Below are 15,275 nucleotides of genomic sequence, written 5' to 3'. Positions count from 1 at the left end.
AGGCAACTAAAACAAAAATACACAAATGGGGCTACATCAAATTGAAAGGCTTCCACAGAGCAAGGGACACTATAAACAAAATGAAGAAACAAGCTACAGAATGGGAGAAAGTGTTTGCAAAGTACATACACATCAGACAAAGGGCTAATATATTCAGAATATATAAGAAACTCAAACAACTCAACAGCAAAAAAGCAAATAACCCAATTAAAAAATGGGCAAAGGACCTGAACAGACACTTCTCAAAAGAAGACATACAAACGGCCAACAAGCACGTGAAAAAATGCTCAAAGTCACTAATTATTAGGGAAATGCAAATTAAAACCACAACCAGATATCACCTCACCCCAGTTAGAATGGCTATTATCAACAAGACAGAAAATAACAAATGCTGGCAATGATGTGGAGAAAAGGGAACCCTCCTACATTGTTGGTGGGAATGTAAGTTGGTACATCCATTGTGGAAAACAGCATGGAGAACTAAAATAGATCATATGTGGATATATCTCATTCCTATGTGGAATTTTTTTTTAAAAAGTGGTTCTCACAGAAGTGGAGAGTAGAATAATGGTTACCAGAGACCAGAAAGTGGGGGGGTGAGGGGGACAGGAAGGGGAGGAGTGGTGAACTAAAGGGTACAAAACTATACTATCATAAGTGAGTAATTGTGCAGTGGATGCATGTGTGAAAACACCACACTGTAACACACAAATATGTACAAGTAAATATTAAAATTAAAAATTAAAAATAGAGTCTTAAAATCAGGTTTGCTCTCCTATTTTGTCCTTTATCAGAGTTCTTTTGGCTATTCTATGTCCTTTGAATTTCCATATAATTTTAGAATCACTTGTCAATTTCTAAGAAAACAAAAACAAACTTGCCAGGATTCTGACTGGGATTGCAATGAATCCTATAGATGAACTTGGGGAGCATCTTAATAATGAGTCTTCAGATCCATAAGACAGGTATACCTCTCCATTTATTTAAGTCTTCTTTATTTTCTCTCAGCAGTGTTTTGTACTTTTCAGTATACAGGTCTTTCACTTTTTTTTTTTTTTTTTGCCAAATTTATCACTATATAGTTTGTATTTCTGGTGCTATCAGAATTTTTAAAAAATTTACTTTCTGATTGTCCACTGCTAGTATATGGAAATACAACTGACTTTTGTATATTGATCTTATATCCTGCAACCTTGCTAATCTCATTTAGTCCTAGTAGTTTTTTTGTAGATTCCATCAGATTTTCTACATAGATGATCATGTTGTCTGTGAATAAATTCATTTTTGCTTCCTCATTTCCAATATGTGTTTTCTTTCTTTTACAGATTTGTTTTATTTCTTTTTCTTGCCTGATTGCCCTGGATAGAACTTCCAGTATAATGAGAATAAGGAGTCTTGTTCCTGATCTTGAGGAAGTACTCAGTCTTTCATCATTGAGTATTATGTCAGGAGTAGGGTTATTGTGGTGCTCTTTTCATTATGAGGAAGTTCTGGCATTCAGAGATCTGAAGGATGGTAGGAGATAACTGGTGTGAGGACAGTCTCAGCATTCCAGGTGGCACAACATATCCTAAAGCCCTGAGGCAAAAGGGAATGTGGTAAATTTGAGAAACTATAATATCTCCAGTGTGGCTAAAAGCAAGTCAGGTAACAGTGAGATGAGATCAGAGAGGGAGGTGGGAGCCTGATCATGAGGAAGCTTGTAGGCCATATAATTTTTGCTTTTACCTAAAAGTGATGGAAAAATCACTAACGCGTTTTAAGATGTAAAATTGCATGATCAGAGTTATATTTCGGAAAGATCACTCTGGCTGCATATAAAAAGTGGACTTCACCAAGTACTTTCTTTTATCTTTTAGAAAAATCAAATATCATTAATGGCTTTTATAGTAAGCTGCTCTTCAAGTCCAAGGCATGTGAATTGAAAAATTACTGTATAGCCTGTGAATGTATTTGGAGAATAACACCTCAAACACTGCTAAATTTTCACAGAATCAATAGACTAGCACCAATTTAAAGAAGCACTGCTCTGATGACATCTGTATTTGATAATTCTTGAAGCAGCTTATACCTTTTAATGAGATTGAAGCTAATTTACTACTATTAAACAAAAATATTGTTCTTCATGGATATAACAGACTATATTTGTTAAAAATAAATAAATCACAACCCTGCGCTCTGCAGTGCCTCAGCGCATCCCAGCAGCCCGGCCCAGAGCGCTCGGAACAGGGAGAAGTCCAGCGCGGGAGGTGGAAGCTCAGTAGAGACCACACACCATGTGGGACTGCCCCGTGATCCAGCAGCCCGGCAGAGTCCAAGCTGACCAGAGAGGTGGCTCCCTGGAGAGGCCCAAGACCTAAGGCAACCACACACGCAAGGCACTAGTGGCCAACTGAGCAGTCACTGAGGTAGCCATACCAAATTGGCAACCACAGCAACATCTTAGTTAGTCAATAGTGTCAAACCTGGGGACTGTGAAACACCCTCCCACAATGAATAAACATCAAAGAAAAGATAACAGAAATACATAAAAACCAAGAAAGTACACCACCAAAGGATAATAACTCTCAAGCTCTAGATCCTATAGAACAAGAAGCCCTTGAAATGACTGACGAGGAATTTTGAGTGATAATTCTAAGGAAACTGAATGAGATACAAGAAAACTCAGCTAGACATCATGATGAAACGAGGAAAAGTATACAGGACCTGAAAGAAGAAATGTGCAAGGAAATCAATGCCCTGGAAAAAAATGTAGCAGAACTTGCTGAACTGAAGAAGTTATTCAGCGAAATAAAACACAACGGAGAGTTTAACCAGCAGGCTTGCGGAAGTTGAAGAAAGAACCTCTGAACTTGAAGATGGGCTGTTTGAAATAACACAAGCAGACAAAAAAAAAAAAAGAAAAAAGAAAAAAGAATCAAAGGCATTGAAGAAAATCTGAGAGCGCTCAAATATCCGAGTCATGGGTATTCCAGAAGGGGAGGAAAAAGGAGATTGCATTGAAAACATATTCAACAAAATAGTGGCAGAAAACTTCCCAGGTATAGGAAAAATCACAGATCTTCAGATCCAGGAAACTCAATGATCTCCAAATGTATTCAACCCAAAAAGGCCTTCTCCAAGACATGTTTTAGTCAAATTGGCAAAACTCAAAGACAAAGAGAAAATCTTAAAAGCTGCAAGAGAGAAGCGTCAAATCACCTATAAGGAAGCCCCAATCAGGCTAACATCAGACTTTTCATCACAAACCCTAAAAGCTAGAAAGGAATGGGATGATATTTTCAAAATACTAAAAGATAAAGATTGCCAGCCAAGAATACTCTACCCTGCAAGGCTATCCTTCTGAAATGAAGGTCAAATAGTATATTTCTCAGACAAACAAAAACTGTGGGAGTTTACCACCACACAACCACCCTTACAAGAAATTCTCAAGAGAGTACTGGGTTTGGTTCCTGAAAAATAACTACGACTGCCATAAAAACCCAAGAAAAATCAAAACCCACTAGTATAATACAAATGGCATTCATGAAGAGAAAACAAACAAACAAGAAGGCTGTCTAAAACCTAAGGAACCAACAAACACAGAAAACAAACAGTAAATCAGAAAGCAAGGAACAAAAGACACCTAAGACAACCAAACAACAATCAATAAAATGCTAGGAATAAATCAACACTTTTCAATAACAACTCAATGTAAAAGGCTTAAATTCCCCAATCAGAAGACACAGACTGGCTGACTGGATTAAAAAGGAGGACCCAACTATATGCTGCCTTCAAGAGACCCACCTCACCCATAAAGACTCACATAGACTAAGAGTGAAAGGATGGAAAAAGATTTACCATGCAAACAGAAAAGAAAAACGAGCTGGAGTAGCTATTCTTATATTTGACAAAATAGACTTTAAACTAAAAACCATAAAAAGAGACAATGAGGGACACTACGTAATGATAAAAGGACTGATCCATCAAGAAGACATAACAATCATAAATATGTACGCACCCAATGTTGGAGCAGCCAGATTTGTAAAACAAACTCTATTAGACCTAAAGAAGGAAATAGACACTAATACCATAATAGCAGGGGACCTGAACACCCCATTGTCAATATTGGACAGATCATCTAGGCAAAGAATCAGCAGAGAAACACAAGATCTAAACAATACTCTAGACCAATTGGAATTGGCAGATATGAGAATCACAAGATCTAAACAATACTCTAGACCAATTGGAATTGGCAGATATCTACAGAACATTCCATCCAACAACCTCAGAATATTCATTCTTCTCATCAGCACATGTATCATTCTCCAGGATAGATCACATATTAGGTCACAAATCAAGTCTCAATAAATTCAAAAAAATTGGAATTATCCCATGTATTTTCTCAGACCACAATGGATTAAAACTAGAAATTAATAACAAACAAAACTCTGGAAATTATACAAACACATGGAAATTAAACAGCATTCTACTTAATGACATATGGGTCCAAGAAGAAATCAAGCAGGAAATCAAAAAATTTATTGAAACTAATGAAAATAATGATACATCATACCTAAACCTGTGGGATACTGCAATAGCAGTATTAAGGGGGAAATTTATTGCATTAAATGCTCAAGTCATTAAATGCTTTCCAAGAAGAATGGAAAGATGGCAAGTGAACAACTTAACACTTCACCTTAAAGAACTTGAAAAACAAGAACAATCCAAACCTAAAGTTAGCAGACGGAAAGAAATCATTAAGATCAGAGCAGAACTGAATGAAATTGAAACCCAAAAAACAATACAAAAGATCAATGAATCAAAAAGTTGGTTTTTTGAAAAGATAAATAAAATTGACAAACCATTAGCATGGCTAACAAAAAAAAGAGAGAGAAGATTCAAATAACAAAAATTAGAAATGAAAAAGGTGATATTACAACTGATGCATCTGAAATACAAGGAATCATTCGAGACTACTGTAAACAACTATACGCCAACAAATTTGAAAATCTGGAGGAAATTTCTGGACACACACAAGCTCCCAAAACTGAGCCATGAAGACATAGAAAATCTGAACAGACCAATAACAATAAAGGAGATTGAAGCTGTTATCAGAAGGCTCCCAACAAAGAAAAGCCCAGGACCAGATGGATTCACAGCAGAATTTTACCAAACATTCAAAGAGGAATTGACACCAATTCTTTACAAACTATTCGAAAAGATTGAAACAGCTGCAAATCTCCAAACTCATTCTATGAAGCAAACATCATCCTGATACCAAAACCAGGTAAAGATATAACCAAAAAAGAAAACTACAGGCCGATATCCTTGATGAATATAGATGCAAAAATCCTCACTAAAATAATAGCAAACAGAATACAGCAACACATACACAAATTATTCACCATGATCAAGTGGGATTCATCCCAGGGATGCAAGGTTGGTTCAACATAAGCAAATCAATAAATGTGATACACCATATTAATAAAATCAAACACAAGGACCATATGATCATCTCTATAGATGCTGAGAAAGCGTTTGATAAAGTTCAACATTCACTCTTGACAAAGACCCTCTATAAGTTAGGTATAGATGGAAAATATCTCAACATAATTAAAGCCATATATGATAAACCCAATGCCAATATCATCCTGATTGGGGAAAAGCTGAAAGCTTTTCCTTTAAGAACAGGAACTGGACAAGGATGCCCACTCTCACCACTCCTATTCAACATAGTATTCAAAGTACTAGCCAGAGCAATCAGAGAAGAGAAGGAAATAAAGGGCATCCAGATTGGAAAAGATGAAGTCAAACTGTCTCTGTTTGCAGATGACATGATCCTATTGAATAGCCTAAAGCCTCTACAAAAAAACTCTTGGAGTTGGTAAATGATTTCAGCACAGTAGCAGGATACAAAATCAACACACAAAAATCAGTAGCATTTTTTTTCTCCAATAGTGAACATGCAGAAAGAGAAATCAAGAAAGCCTGCCTGCCCATTTACAATAGCCACCAAAAAAATAAAATACTTAGGAATTGAGTTAACCAAGGATGTGAAAAATCTCTATAATGAGAACTACAAACCACTGCTGAGAGAAATTAGAGAGGATACAAGAAGATGGAAAGATATCCCATGCTCTTGGATTGGAAGAATCAACATAGTGAAAATGTCCATACTACCCAAAGTGATCTACAAATTCAATGCAATCCCCATCAAAATTCCAATGACATTTTTCTCACAAATGGAAAGAACTATCCAGACATTTATATGGAATAACAAAAGACCACGCATAGCCAAAGCAACACTGAGCCAAAAAAATAAAGCTGGAGGCATAACACTACCTGCCTTTAAACTCTACTACAAAGCTATAATAACTAAAACAGTATGGTAATGGCATAAAAACAGACACACTGATCAGTGGAATAGAATAGAGAATACAGAAATCAACCCACACACAGCCATCTGATCTTTGACAAAGGCACCAAGCCTATACACTGGGGAAGAGACTGCCTCTTCAGCAAATGGTGCTTGGAGAACTGGATTTCAATATGCAGGAGAATGAAACTAGACCCATACCTTTCACCATACACGCAAGTCAACTCAAAATGGATTAAAGAATTAAATATACACCCTGAAACAATAAAACTTCTTAAAGAAAACATAGGAGAAACACTTCAGGAGATAGGACTGGACACAGACTTCATGAATACGACCCCAAAAGCACGGGCAACCAAAGGAAAAATAAACAAATGGGATTATATCAAACTAAAGAGCTTCTGCACAGCGAAAGAAACAATTAACAGAGTTAAAAGACAACCAACAGAGTGGGAGAAAATATTTGCAAAATATACATCTGACAAAGGATTAATATCCAGAATATACAAGGAACTCAAACAACTTTACAAGAAAAAAACAAGCAACCCAATTAAAAAATGGGCAAAAGAGCTAAGTAGGTATTTCTTTAAGGAAGATATACAAATGGCTAACATACATATGAAAGAATGCTCAGCATCACTCAGCATCCGGGAAATGCAAATCAAAACTGCACTGAGATACCATCTCACCCCAGTTAGGATGGCTAAAATCCAAAAGACTCTGAATGATAAATGCTGGTGAGGTTGCGGAGAAAAAGGAACTCTCATACATTGTTGGTGGGACTGCAAAATGGTGCAGCCTCTATGGAAAATGGTATGGAGGTTCCTCAAACAATTGCAGATAGATCTACCATAAGACCCAGCTATCCCACTGCTGGGAATATACCCAGAGGAATGGAAATCATCAAGTCGAAGGTATACCTGTTCCCCAATGTTCATTGCAGCACTCTTTACAATAGCCAAGAGTTGGAAGCAGCCCAAATGTCCTTCATCGGATGAACGGATCTGGAAAATGTGTTATATCTACACAATGGAATACTACTCAGCTATAAAAAAGAATGAAATACTCCCATTTGCAACAACATGGATGTACCTTGAGAGAATTATATTAAATGAAACAAGTCAGGCACAGAAAGAGAACTACCACATGTTCTCACTTATTGGTGGGAGATATAAATAAATAAATAAATTCATACACACACACGCACACACACACACACAAAAAAACCAGGGGGGAGAAGAAGACACAACAACTACAATTACTTGAAGTTGACACGACAAGCATACAGAAAGGACATTGTTGGGTGGGAGGGGGGAGAGGGAGGAGGGAGGGAAGTTTCAGTAATGGGCCACAATAATCAACCACATTGTGTATCAACAAAATAAAATTAAAAAAAAAAAAAGTTAACATCCCCTTACCAGTCATCCTTAAAAAAAAAAAAAAAATCCCACCAAATTTTATGATTCCTTCCACACAGAAAAGGAAGAAGTGAACTAAAGTGAATATTAAAGCTATCTCTAAAATGGATCAATAAGAAAAAAATAATAAATAAATAAATAAATAAATAAATCACAACCCTGATCACCCAAATCAATTCTCATGATATCTGGCAGTGATTCTAGACCTGTCTAGCCACTAGAATCATCTGGACAGCTTGTGAAATATACTGATGCTTAGGTCACAACTGGTATTTTAGCTTATTTGATCTAGGAGTAGGGCCTAGCCATTGGTATTTTTAAAAACGCACTCAAGGCAATTCTAATAAGCAGCCACAATTGACAACACTTTTAATAAAGCTTATAGAACTCAGATGCCATGTCTCTTCTTGAACACAAATTGGATCAGCTACTCAACTAAGATACACAATTTACATGTTTTAATTTTAAAAATAACTGGGGCAAGGCAATATGGCCAAAATGATAGTTTGATATTGTTTTTAAAATATTAATTTATTATTTTGATATTTCATGAACTCATGATTATTGAGCATTGGCTGAATTTTCTCGATTAGAAGCTGGAAAGGAGTCTAATTTTACTTTTCTTGAGTATACAACATCATCTTCCCCCCTTCAAATTTAAAACTTGCCTGCATTATTCTGAAAAAATGGAAAACTGTTTCACCATTCATTTTGCTTAGAAACAACAGTGAAACAAAAACAAACTTTCCAAGCTACAAATACCAACACTTTCAATTATTTTGTGGTGAGTTAGTCCTACAGAAAGTTCATATTTGGAGAGAAGGGGTGCTTTCTATGTAGGATTATGCCTTTTGTTTAAGCTCTAGTGATAGCCAGTACAGTATAAATGAAATTGGAGGAAGTATGAAGAAGCATATTAGAAGGACCCCAGCTAGACTGGCTATTATCAAAGAGACTGAGAATAACAAATGCTGGCAAAGATGTGGAGAAAAGGGACCTCTTTTACACAGTTGGTGGGACTGTAAATTAGTGCAGCCATTATGGAAAACAGTATGGAGGTTTCTCAAACATTGACAGATAGATCTACCATATAATCAGGAATCCCACTTCTGGGTATATACCCAAAGGAACGGAAATTGTCATGTTGAATGGATACCTGCACTACCATGTTCATCGCAGCTTTAGTTGCAATAGCCAAGATATGGAACCAATACAAATGTTCATTGATGGATGACTGGGTTAGGAAACTGTGGTAAATATACACCATGGAATACTACTCTGCCATAAAAAAGAATGAAATTCTGCCATTCACAGCAACATGGATAAGCTTGGAAAAAATAATGTTAAGTGAAATAAGCCAGATGCAGAAAGAGAAACACTGCATGTCCTCACTCATTAGTGGGAGGTAAGAAAGACCATAATAAAACTTTGAACTTTCAGAAGGAGAGAACAGGCCTACAGTTACTAGAGGTAGGAAAGGGGGAGGTGGAGGGGGGATAGAGAGTAAATGGACAAGGGACACAAAAAGTAATTACGATTTGTAATGATGAAAATGCTAATAATATTGGTTTAATCATCACATACTATACACAAATGCTGATAGTCAACTCTATACCCCATAAATATGCAAAAATAGAAATAATTTAAAAAATAGAAGGATAATAAATCAGTGGAAAACTATGGAGAAATTAAGAACACTAATTTTGGCGAGTTTCAAGCTGAATCTCATTCTAATGAGAAAGTTTATTTGTAGTTTATATGGATATGATTAAGCACTCCAAGGTTATTTTACTTGAATACTATGATAACATTCTCTAAAATTTTTGGATGTTTTACACTAATTCCTTCATCACCCGTTAAAATCAAAGGGAATTCTGAGAAAGGAAGATGAAAATCTGGCTGTCAAATTCCATTCAAGTAGTCCAGATGTTAAGTAGGCTAGCTAAATTATTGAAGAATGGTCTTAACTTATAAAACTGCACATTTTCCTCTTTCTAAGTGTCTGAGAACATAAACTTAGAAGCCAGAGAGTTAAATAAAATATTAGTAAATGTTCACAAAATTAATGATTAATTTAAGTTTTTCAATCTTACTGTGCAATCTGGGAGTGGGAAAGCTCGAGCCTTTGGTCAGCACATTCGATAATTTCTTCATATGACGTAACCTTGAAAAAAATAAGCTGAACAAATTATTCCATGATAAATTCTAAAATATTTATTTAATTTTGCTTAGTTTTTCCTTTTTTTGTCTCTACAAGTTGAAGTTTAATTCTTTGACTCCCATCAATGAAAGATTTACATCAGAAATATGAATAAAAATAGAATTATAACATGAGCATTCATCACACAGAAAAAGTGAAGTGCCAAAAAATAGATAACTGTAGTGAGTTAAATATAATACAGTTGTCTTCCACACAAGTGGTACAGATTATCATCTAAGGATTGTAGTCTATCTGGTTAAAGTTAATGAAGTTTCAAAAAGATAAACTGGAGTTCTGTCCTCAAGTGCCAGGACACAGGGCTCCTGGGGGTGGGGTGCGGGGGAAGGTGGGAAAGAAGGTAAACTATAACACTAAGTTGGCAAGATTTATAATTACTCTAAACAAAGTAGCAATACTAAGACTTTAAATTGCTTACAGCAGAATGCACAGACACACACAATGTTTTTTGCTAGCTTACAGCCAAAAGGCTAATGGTAGCATTTTATGACACTATTGTAAAGTAAAAGGGATCCATATAAATGTGCCACATCATCCCTCAGATCCTTTTTGGCTCCAAAATTCTATTATTTTAATATAAGGCATAGTTTTTTAAAAGCAAATATTTCTGTAAGAAAATGTGTACCTTATTTATTAAGTTGCCTAATTGTCTTTGATACTTGTCATTTTCTTCAATGAGTCTGTTGCAGTGGTCTTCTTTTGACTCCACAAGATTTCCCAATTTTGTGATCTGTAGAGAAACATCAGTAAAAATGCTAACTTGGAAAATGCCATGAAAGCTTATATATGAATGCTAAGAACAAATGAGAACAGTGTGCTAGACATTATTCAAATATTCTTTTAAACTGAGTTATACCATAGGTGAATTATGAGATGCTATGTACCAGATCCTGGTTAGACTGCACTTAGAACAGATGAGCAGAAATTATAATGGAGTTTTTTCCTTTTTCTTATGATATACTATGAAACAGTTTTGCAAATAACTCAACACCTATCAGTGCATACACATATTTATCAGCCCCAGATCTTTACTACCTTCTTTCCATGTACAACCAATGCAGAGACATATTTGGTTCTATCTGAAATAATGCATTGATGTTGTACTTGAGGATGCATTTTCAGGTTTGAGAAATATTCTCCCTTGCATAAATGACTGCAAGTTTTGAAAAAGGTTCAGCTTAATGTTCTGACCTATGATCCAATTTTTATTTGCAAGAAAACCATTAAAAATTAAAAACTGTGTTTCTAAAAGTGACATCTCAGATTAATTATCAGGGAAGGGTATTCACAACTTTCCCTAGCACTTACCTTAATTTTCAAAGCAATTAAGAAGAAAAACTACAGAAGTTTTCCCGTTAAACAGCAATGTTAAAAATGACTTGTAATTTTCTAATGTTTTCAATATACTTATGGTCTGTAGTGAAGTACCCTAGAGAAAGCAATGGCAAATTTCTGCAGAAATAGCAACTTTCTTTTTCTTTTTCTCATATAATTAAATCAATAAGGACAATATCAAATCAGTGGTCCTACTTCTCTGACTTCTTATATCTTATTTAAGGTAGGTAGTACAGATATTATTATCTCAATTTAACAGTTGTAGAAGAAAAATGAACAGCATTTAAAAGATTTTAGAAAGGATATGTGTACAAGTGGAAAACACTAGAATCTATATTTATCAGGGCTTTTTCCATTCCATTCCATTGCATCGCCTCACTACATCCTGGAGGGGGAGTTCCACTCTCAGCTTCACATACTTTATGACATTTTACTGAAGCAACGTGGAATTCCTTCTCACTTTCTGCTTTTCATTATAGTCTTCATGGCACATTTTAAATTTCTTTAATGGCTTTCAGGATCAAAATAATAACCCTTTTAAGTCCACGGATTGAATTTTTTTACTTGCTAACCTCAAATTAAAGAAAGAATAGCAAAAGATTTCTTATAGAATACTATTTTTTAGAGATAAAGGAATAGCTCTGCAAAAGCCAGTTTCTTAGATTACAATGAAAAAGAGCTAAAAATGTAAGCTTCTGCTAAAGAATGTAAATTTTAATGATTTTAAGGGTATAGCTGACATACAATAAACACCACATATTTAAGTGTGCAGTTTGGTAAGTTTTAACATATGTATATACCTCTGAAACCATCACCATAATCAAGATAATGAACATAGCCATCACTCCCCACCACCAGTTTTCTCTTGCCACTTGGCAATCCCTCCCTCCTGCTCACCTACCCTTCCCTGACTCCCACACTCTCTGCCAGTCATAGGCAGCCACTGATCTGCTTTCTGTCACTATACATTACTTTGTATTTTCTAGAATTTTATATAATGGAACCAAACAGTATTTAGTGTTTTTTGCCTAGTTCTTTTCGCTCAACATAATTATGTGTAGTTCAACTTTTTTTTTTTTAATGAAAGTAGTATTTCACTGTATGAATTATACCACAATGTTTATTCATTCATCTGTAGACAGACATCTGGGTTGTTTTCAGTTTGGGGCTATTATAAATAAAGGTGTGAAGAAGCCTCATATACATGTTTTAGTATGAACGTAGGCTTTTATTTTTCTTGGGTAAATACTTAGGAGTAGAATGATGGCAGGTATATGTTTAACTATTTAAGAAACTGCCAAAATGTCTTCCAAAGTGGTTGTACCATTTTATGTACCCACCACCAGGGTATGAGAGTTGTAGTTGCTCCATATTCTCTCCAACCCTTTTTAATTTTGGACATTCTAATAGGTGTGTAGTAGTATTCACTGTGGTTTTAATCTGCATTTTAGTGATGTTGAGTATCTTTTCATGTGATTATCTGCCATCCATGTATCTTCTTGGTAAAGTGTCTGTTAAAATCTTTTGCCCATTTTAATTAATTTATTTATTTTTAAGGAATAAGGTTTATTAAATACAAATAATTGACAACATATTTCTATAGGGTAATCAAATGAGTCACATTTGTATGTAACATTCTTCCAGATGAATGAGGAGATACTGCTATTGATTGTTGAGAGAGAGAAAGTAACAGAAAGACAGCAGGACAGACATTTTACTTAGACTTGCTCATTTTTCAGGACTGATATGTAATGCCTTTTTTTCCTCTGTGGGGATTTGGCATATGTTCTGTGTTCTGTCTCAAATTAATTGCTTTGAAGTTTCTCTTCCAGCGAGTGGAGCTTGCTGTGTCGGTCTTCCTCCTCAAAAACTTTCTTAACCACTATGGATTTGGCATGCTCCGTTGCTTACCTAGTTGTGGAGGTGGGAGCAGGGCTGGCCCACGACCACCATCTCAGGACACTGGGCAGTGGTGTTTTTGCCCATTTTAAAAACTGGGTTGTTTGTTTTCTTGTTATTGAGTTTTGAGAGTTCTTCATATATTCCAAATACAATTCCTTTATCAGATCTGTGATTTGCAAATATTTTCTTGCAGTCTGTGGCTTGTCTTTTCATTAAGAGCTCAATTTCTTAAAGTTTTTAAAAAACATTTCAAAACAGAAAAGTTTTGGAATACACAGTCTATTAAAGTCAAATCACTCAAAGAACTCTAAAACATTTGCATGAAAGCATGCCAACAAGTACTTTATTAAGTGTAAAGTAATATTTATGTAATAATTTAAAGGGTAGGGTGATAGTGATATTTTTCTTTTGTAAAGGAAGATACTACTAGATAACCTGCAACATGGTTATTTGACTAATTTTTAAGAAGCTGTCTTCTCTTAACATGGTATCTTTTCCTTGATGTCTCAGAGATGCCATAATGCTGCACAGCTGGATAATAGGAAAACTGAATCTACTCAAAGTCTCCACAAAAAGGAAGCAAAGTTGAATAAAGGAAGAGAAACTGTGGGTTAGTAAAGTGAAACAATATGCACTTGATTTCATATGACAGGAGACATAAACCACAGTGAGTCAGGCAGATGGCAGGTCAGGTGAGAAGCAGTGCTACAGAGCTCTGTTCTGCCCTGGACCCTCTCACTCACCAGACAATCCCAGAGGACAGCCTTCTCCCTGGCTCTCTTATACCTGGCCCTAGATGACTGGATACCATCTCTGGTGTATCCAGGGTAGGTATCCAGTCTCTGGTGCCACAGCATCCCCACCCCAACGTCCTATTTTGTACATGATTCCCACTGCATGCATCCTTTTGAGGTTTTTCACATGACACTCCTGCATGATTTTTGGCCTTGTTTAGTTCTTTGATTTCAGTGTCCTCTGTTGCCTCCAGGGAGGATTTCAGCTGTCACAGAGAAACTCTTCCCTTCCCCTGCCCCTACCAAGTCAGTCCTCATACCTAAGCGAAAGACGAAGACATTTCAGATTTTAAGACAAGTTAAATTGAAGAAGTAGCAAAAAAAATCTTAAGATGGGTTCCAGGCTCAAGAATTCGTAGTCTATGGATTTAAAGCACTTTGGCTTGGAAAGCAGTCTTGAGTCTACACATAGTGGATTTTATTTATTCTATCACAATTCTTATTCTTTGAAAACATAATGCATGTGTTAAAATCTGTGTTAAATGAGAACTGTTAAAATCTGCAGGTAAGGGCCGAGCCCGTGGCGCACTCGGTAGAGTGCTGCGCTGGGAGCGCGGCGACGCTCCCGCCGCGGGTTCGGATCCTATATAAGAATGACCAGTGCACTCACTGGCTGAGTGCCGGTCACGGAAAAAAAAAAAAAAAAAAAAAATCTGCAGGTAGGACTGATCCACAAATACAATTAGTACAGCAACATATTGAAAAATGTTCCATCTCACTAGAAGTATAAAGGATAATTACTTAGAAAAATTTTAAGTGATGATATTTAATGCTGGCAAGGTTTTGGTGAAATGGTACTGATATCTCCAATGTAACTCTTTTGAAAATTCATTTGATTATGTACAGAAACATCTACATGTTTATACCTTTAAAAGCAGTAATTCCACTTCTGTAATTTATTCCAAGGAAATTCTAAGGAAACTCACAAAGGAAAAATCTCTCTAGGTAAAAATGGAAGGAACTTAAATATCCAACAAGGGGAATGGATAAAAAAATTATTGTATGTCCACTCTATGGAATATTATGCAGCCATTAAGAATTACAATCTCTAGGGTTTTTACAGTAACATGTAGAAATATGTTATATATTAATAAGAACAAAATTCAAGAGTACACTTTGATTCAACTCTGTGAAGCATGTGGACAAAGACTGGATGTGGCTGCAATGTTCTGTAAGAGCTGTAAAGGAGTGAAAATGAGTAAATTCGAGCCACATCTATTACAAGGAAGAATCTTGCAATTATAAGGTTG

At 35.8% G+C, this 15,275-nt stretch overlaps 1 protein-coding gene across 1 annotated transcript in view; it reads right to left on the bottom strand.

The window, feature by feature from the left end:
• CAGE1 (cancer antigen 1) overlaps positions 1-15,275 on the bottom strand; it is a 62,631-nt gene that overhangs the window by 13,578 nt on the left and 33,778 nt on the right. Inside the window, exons 10-11 of the mRNA XM_063098050.1 lie at positions 10,620-10,724; positions 9,870-9,940 (exon numbers count right to left, since the gene is read on the bottom strand). Of these exons, the coding sequence (XP_062954120.1) occupies positions 9,870-9,940; positions 10,620-10,724 (176 nt within the window). The remainder of the gene's footprint in view (positions 1-9,869; positions 9,941-10,619; positions 10,725-15,275) is intronic.

The sequence above is a fragment of the Cynocephalus volans genome, chromosome 5, assembly GCF_027409185.1.
Source record: "Cynocephalus volans isolate mCynVol1 chromosome 5, mCynVol1.pri, whole genome shotgun sequence".
NCBI lineage: Eukaryota > Metazoa > Chordata > Mammalia > Dermoptera > Cynocephalidae > Cynocephalus > Cynocephalus volans.
This window is presented reverse-complemented; position numbering and strand designations above follow the sequence as displayed.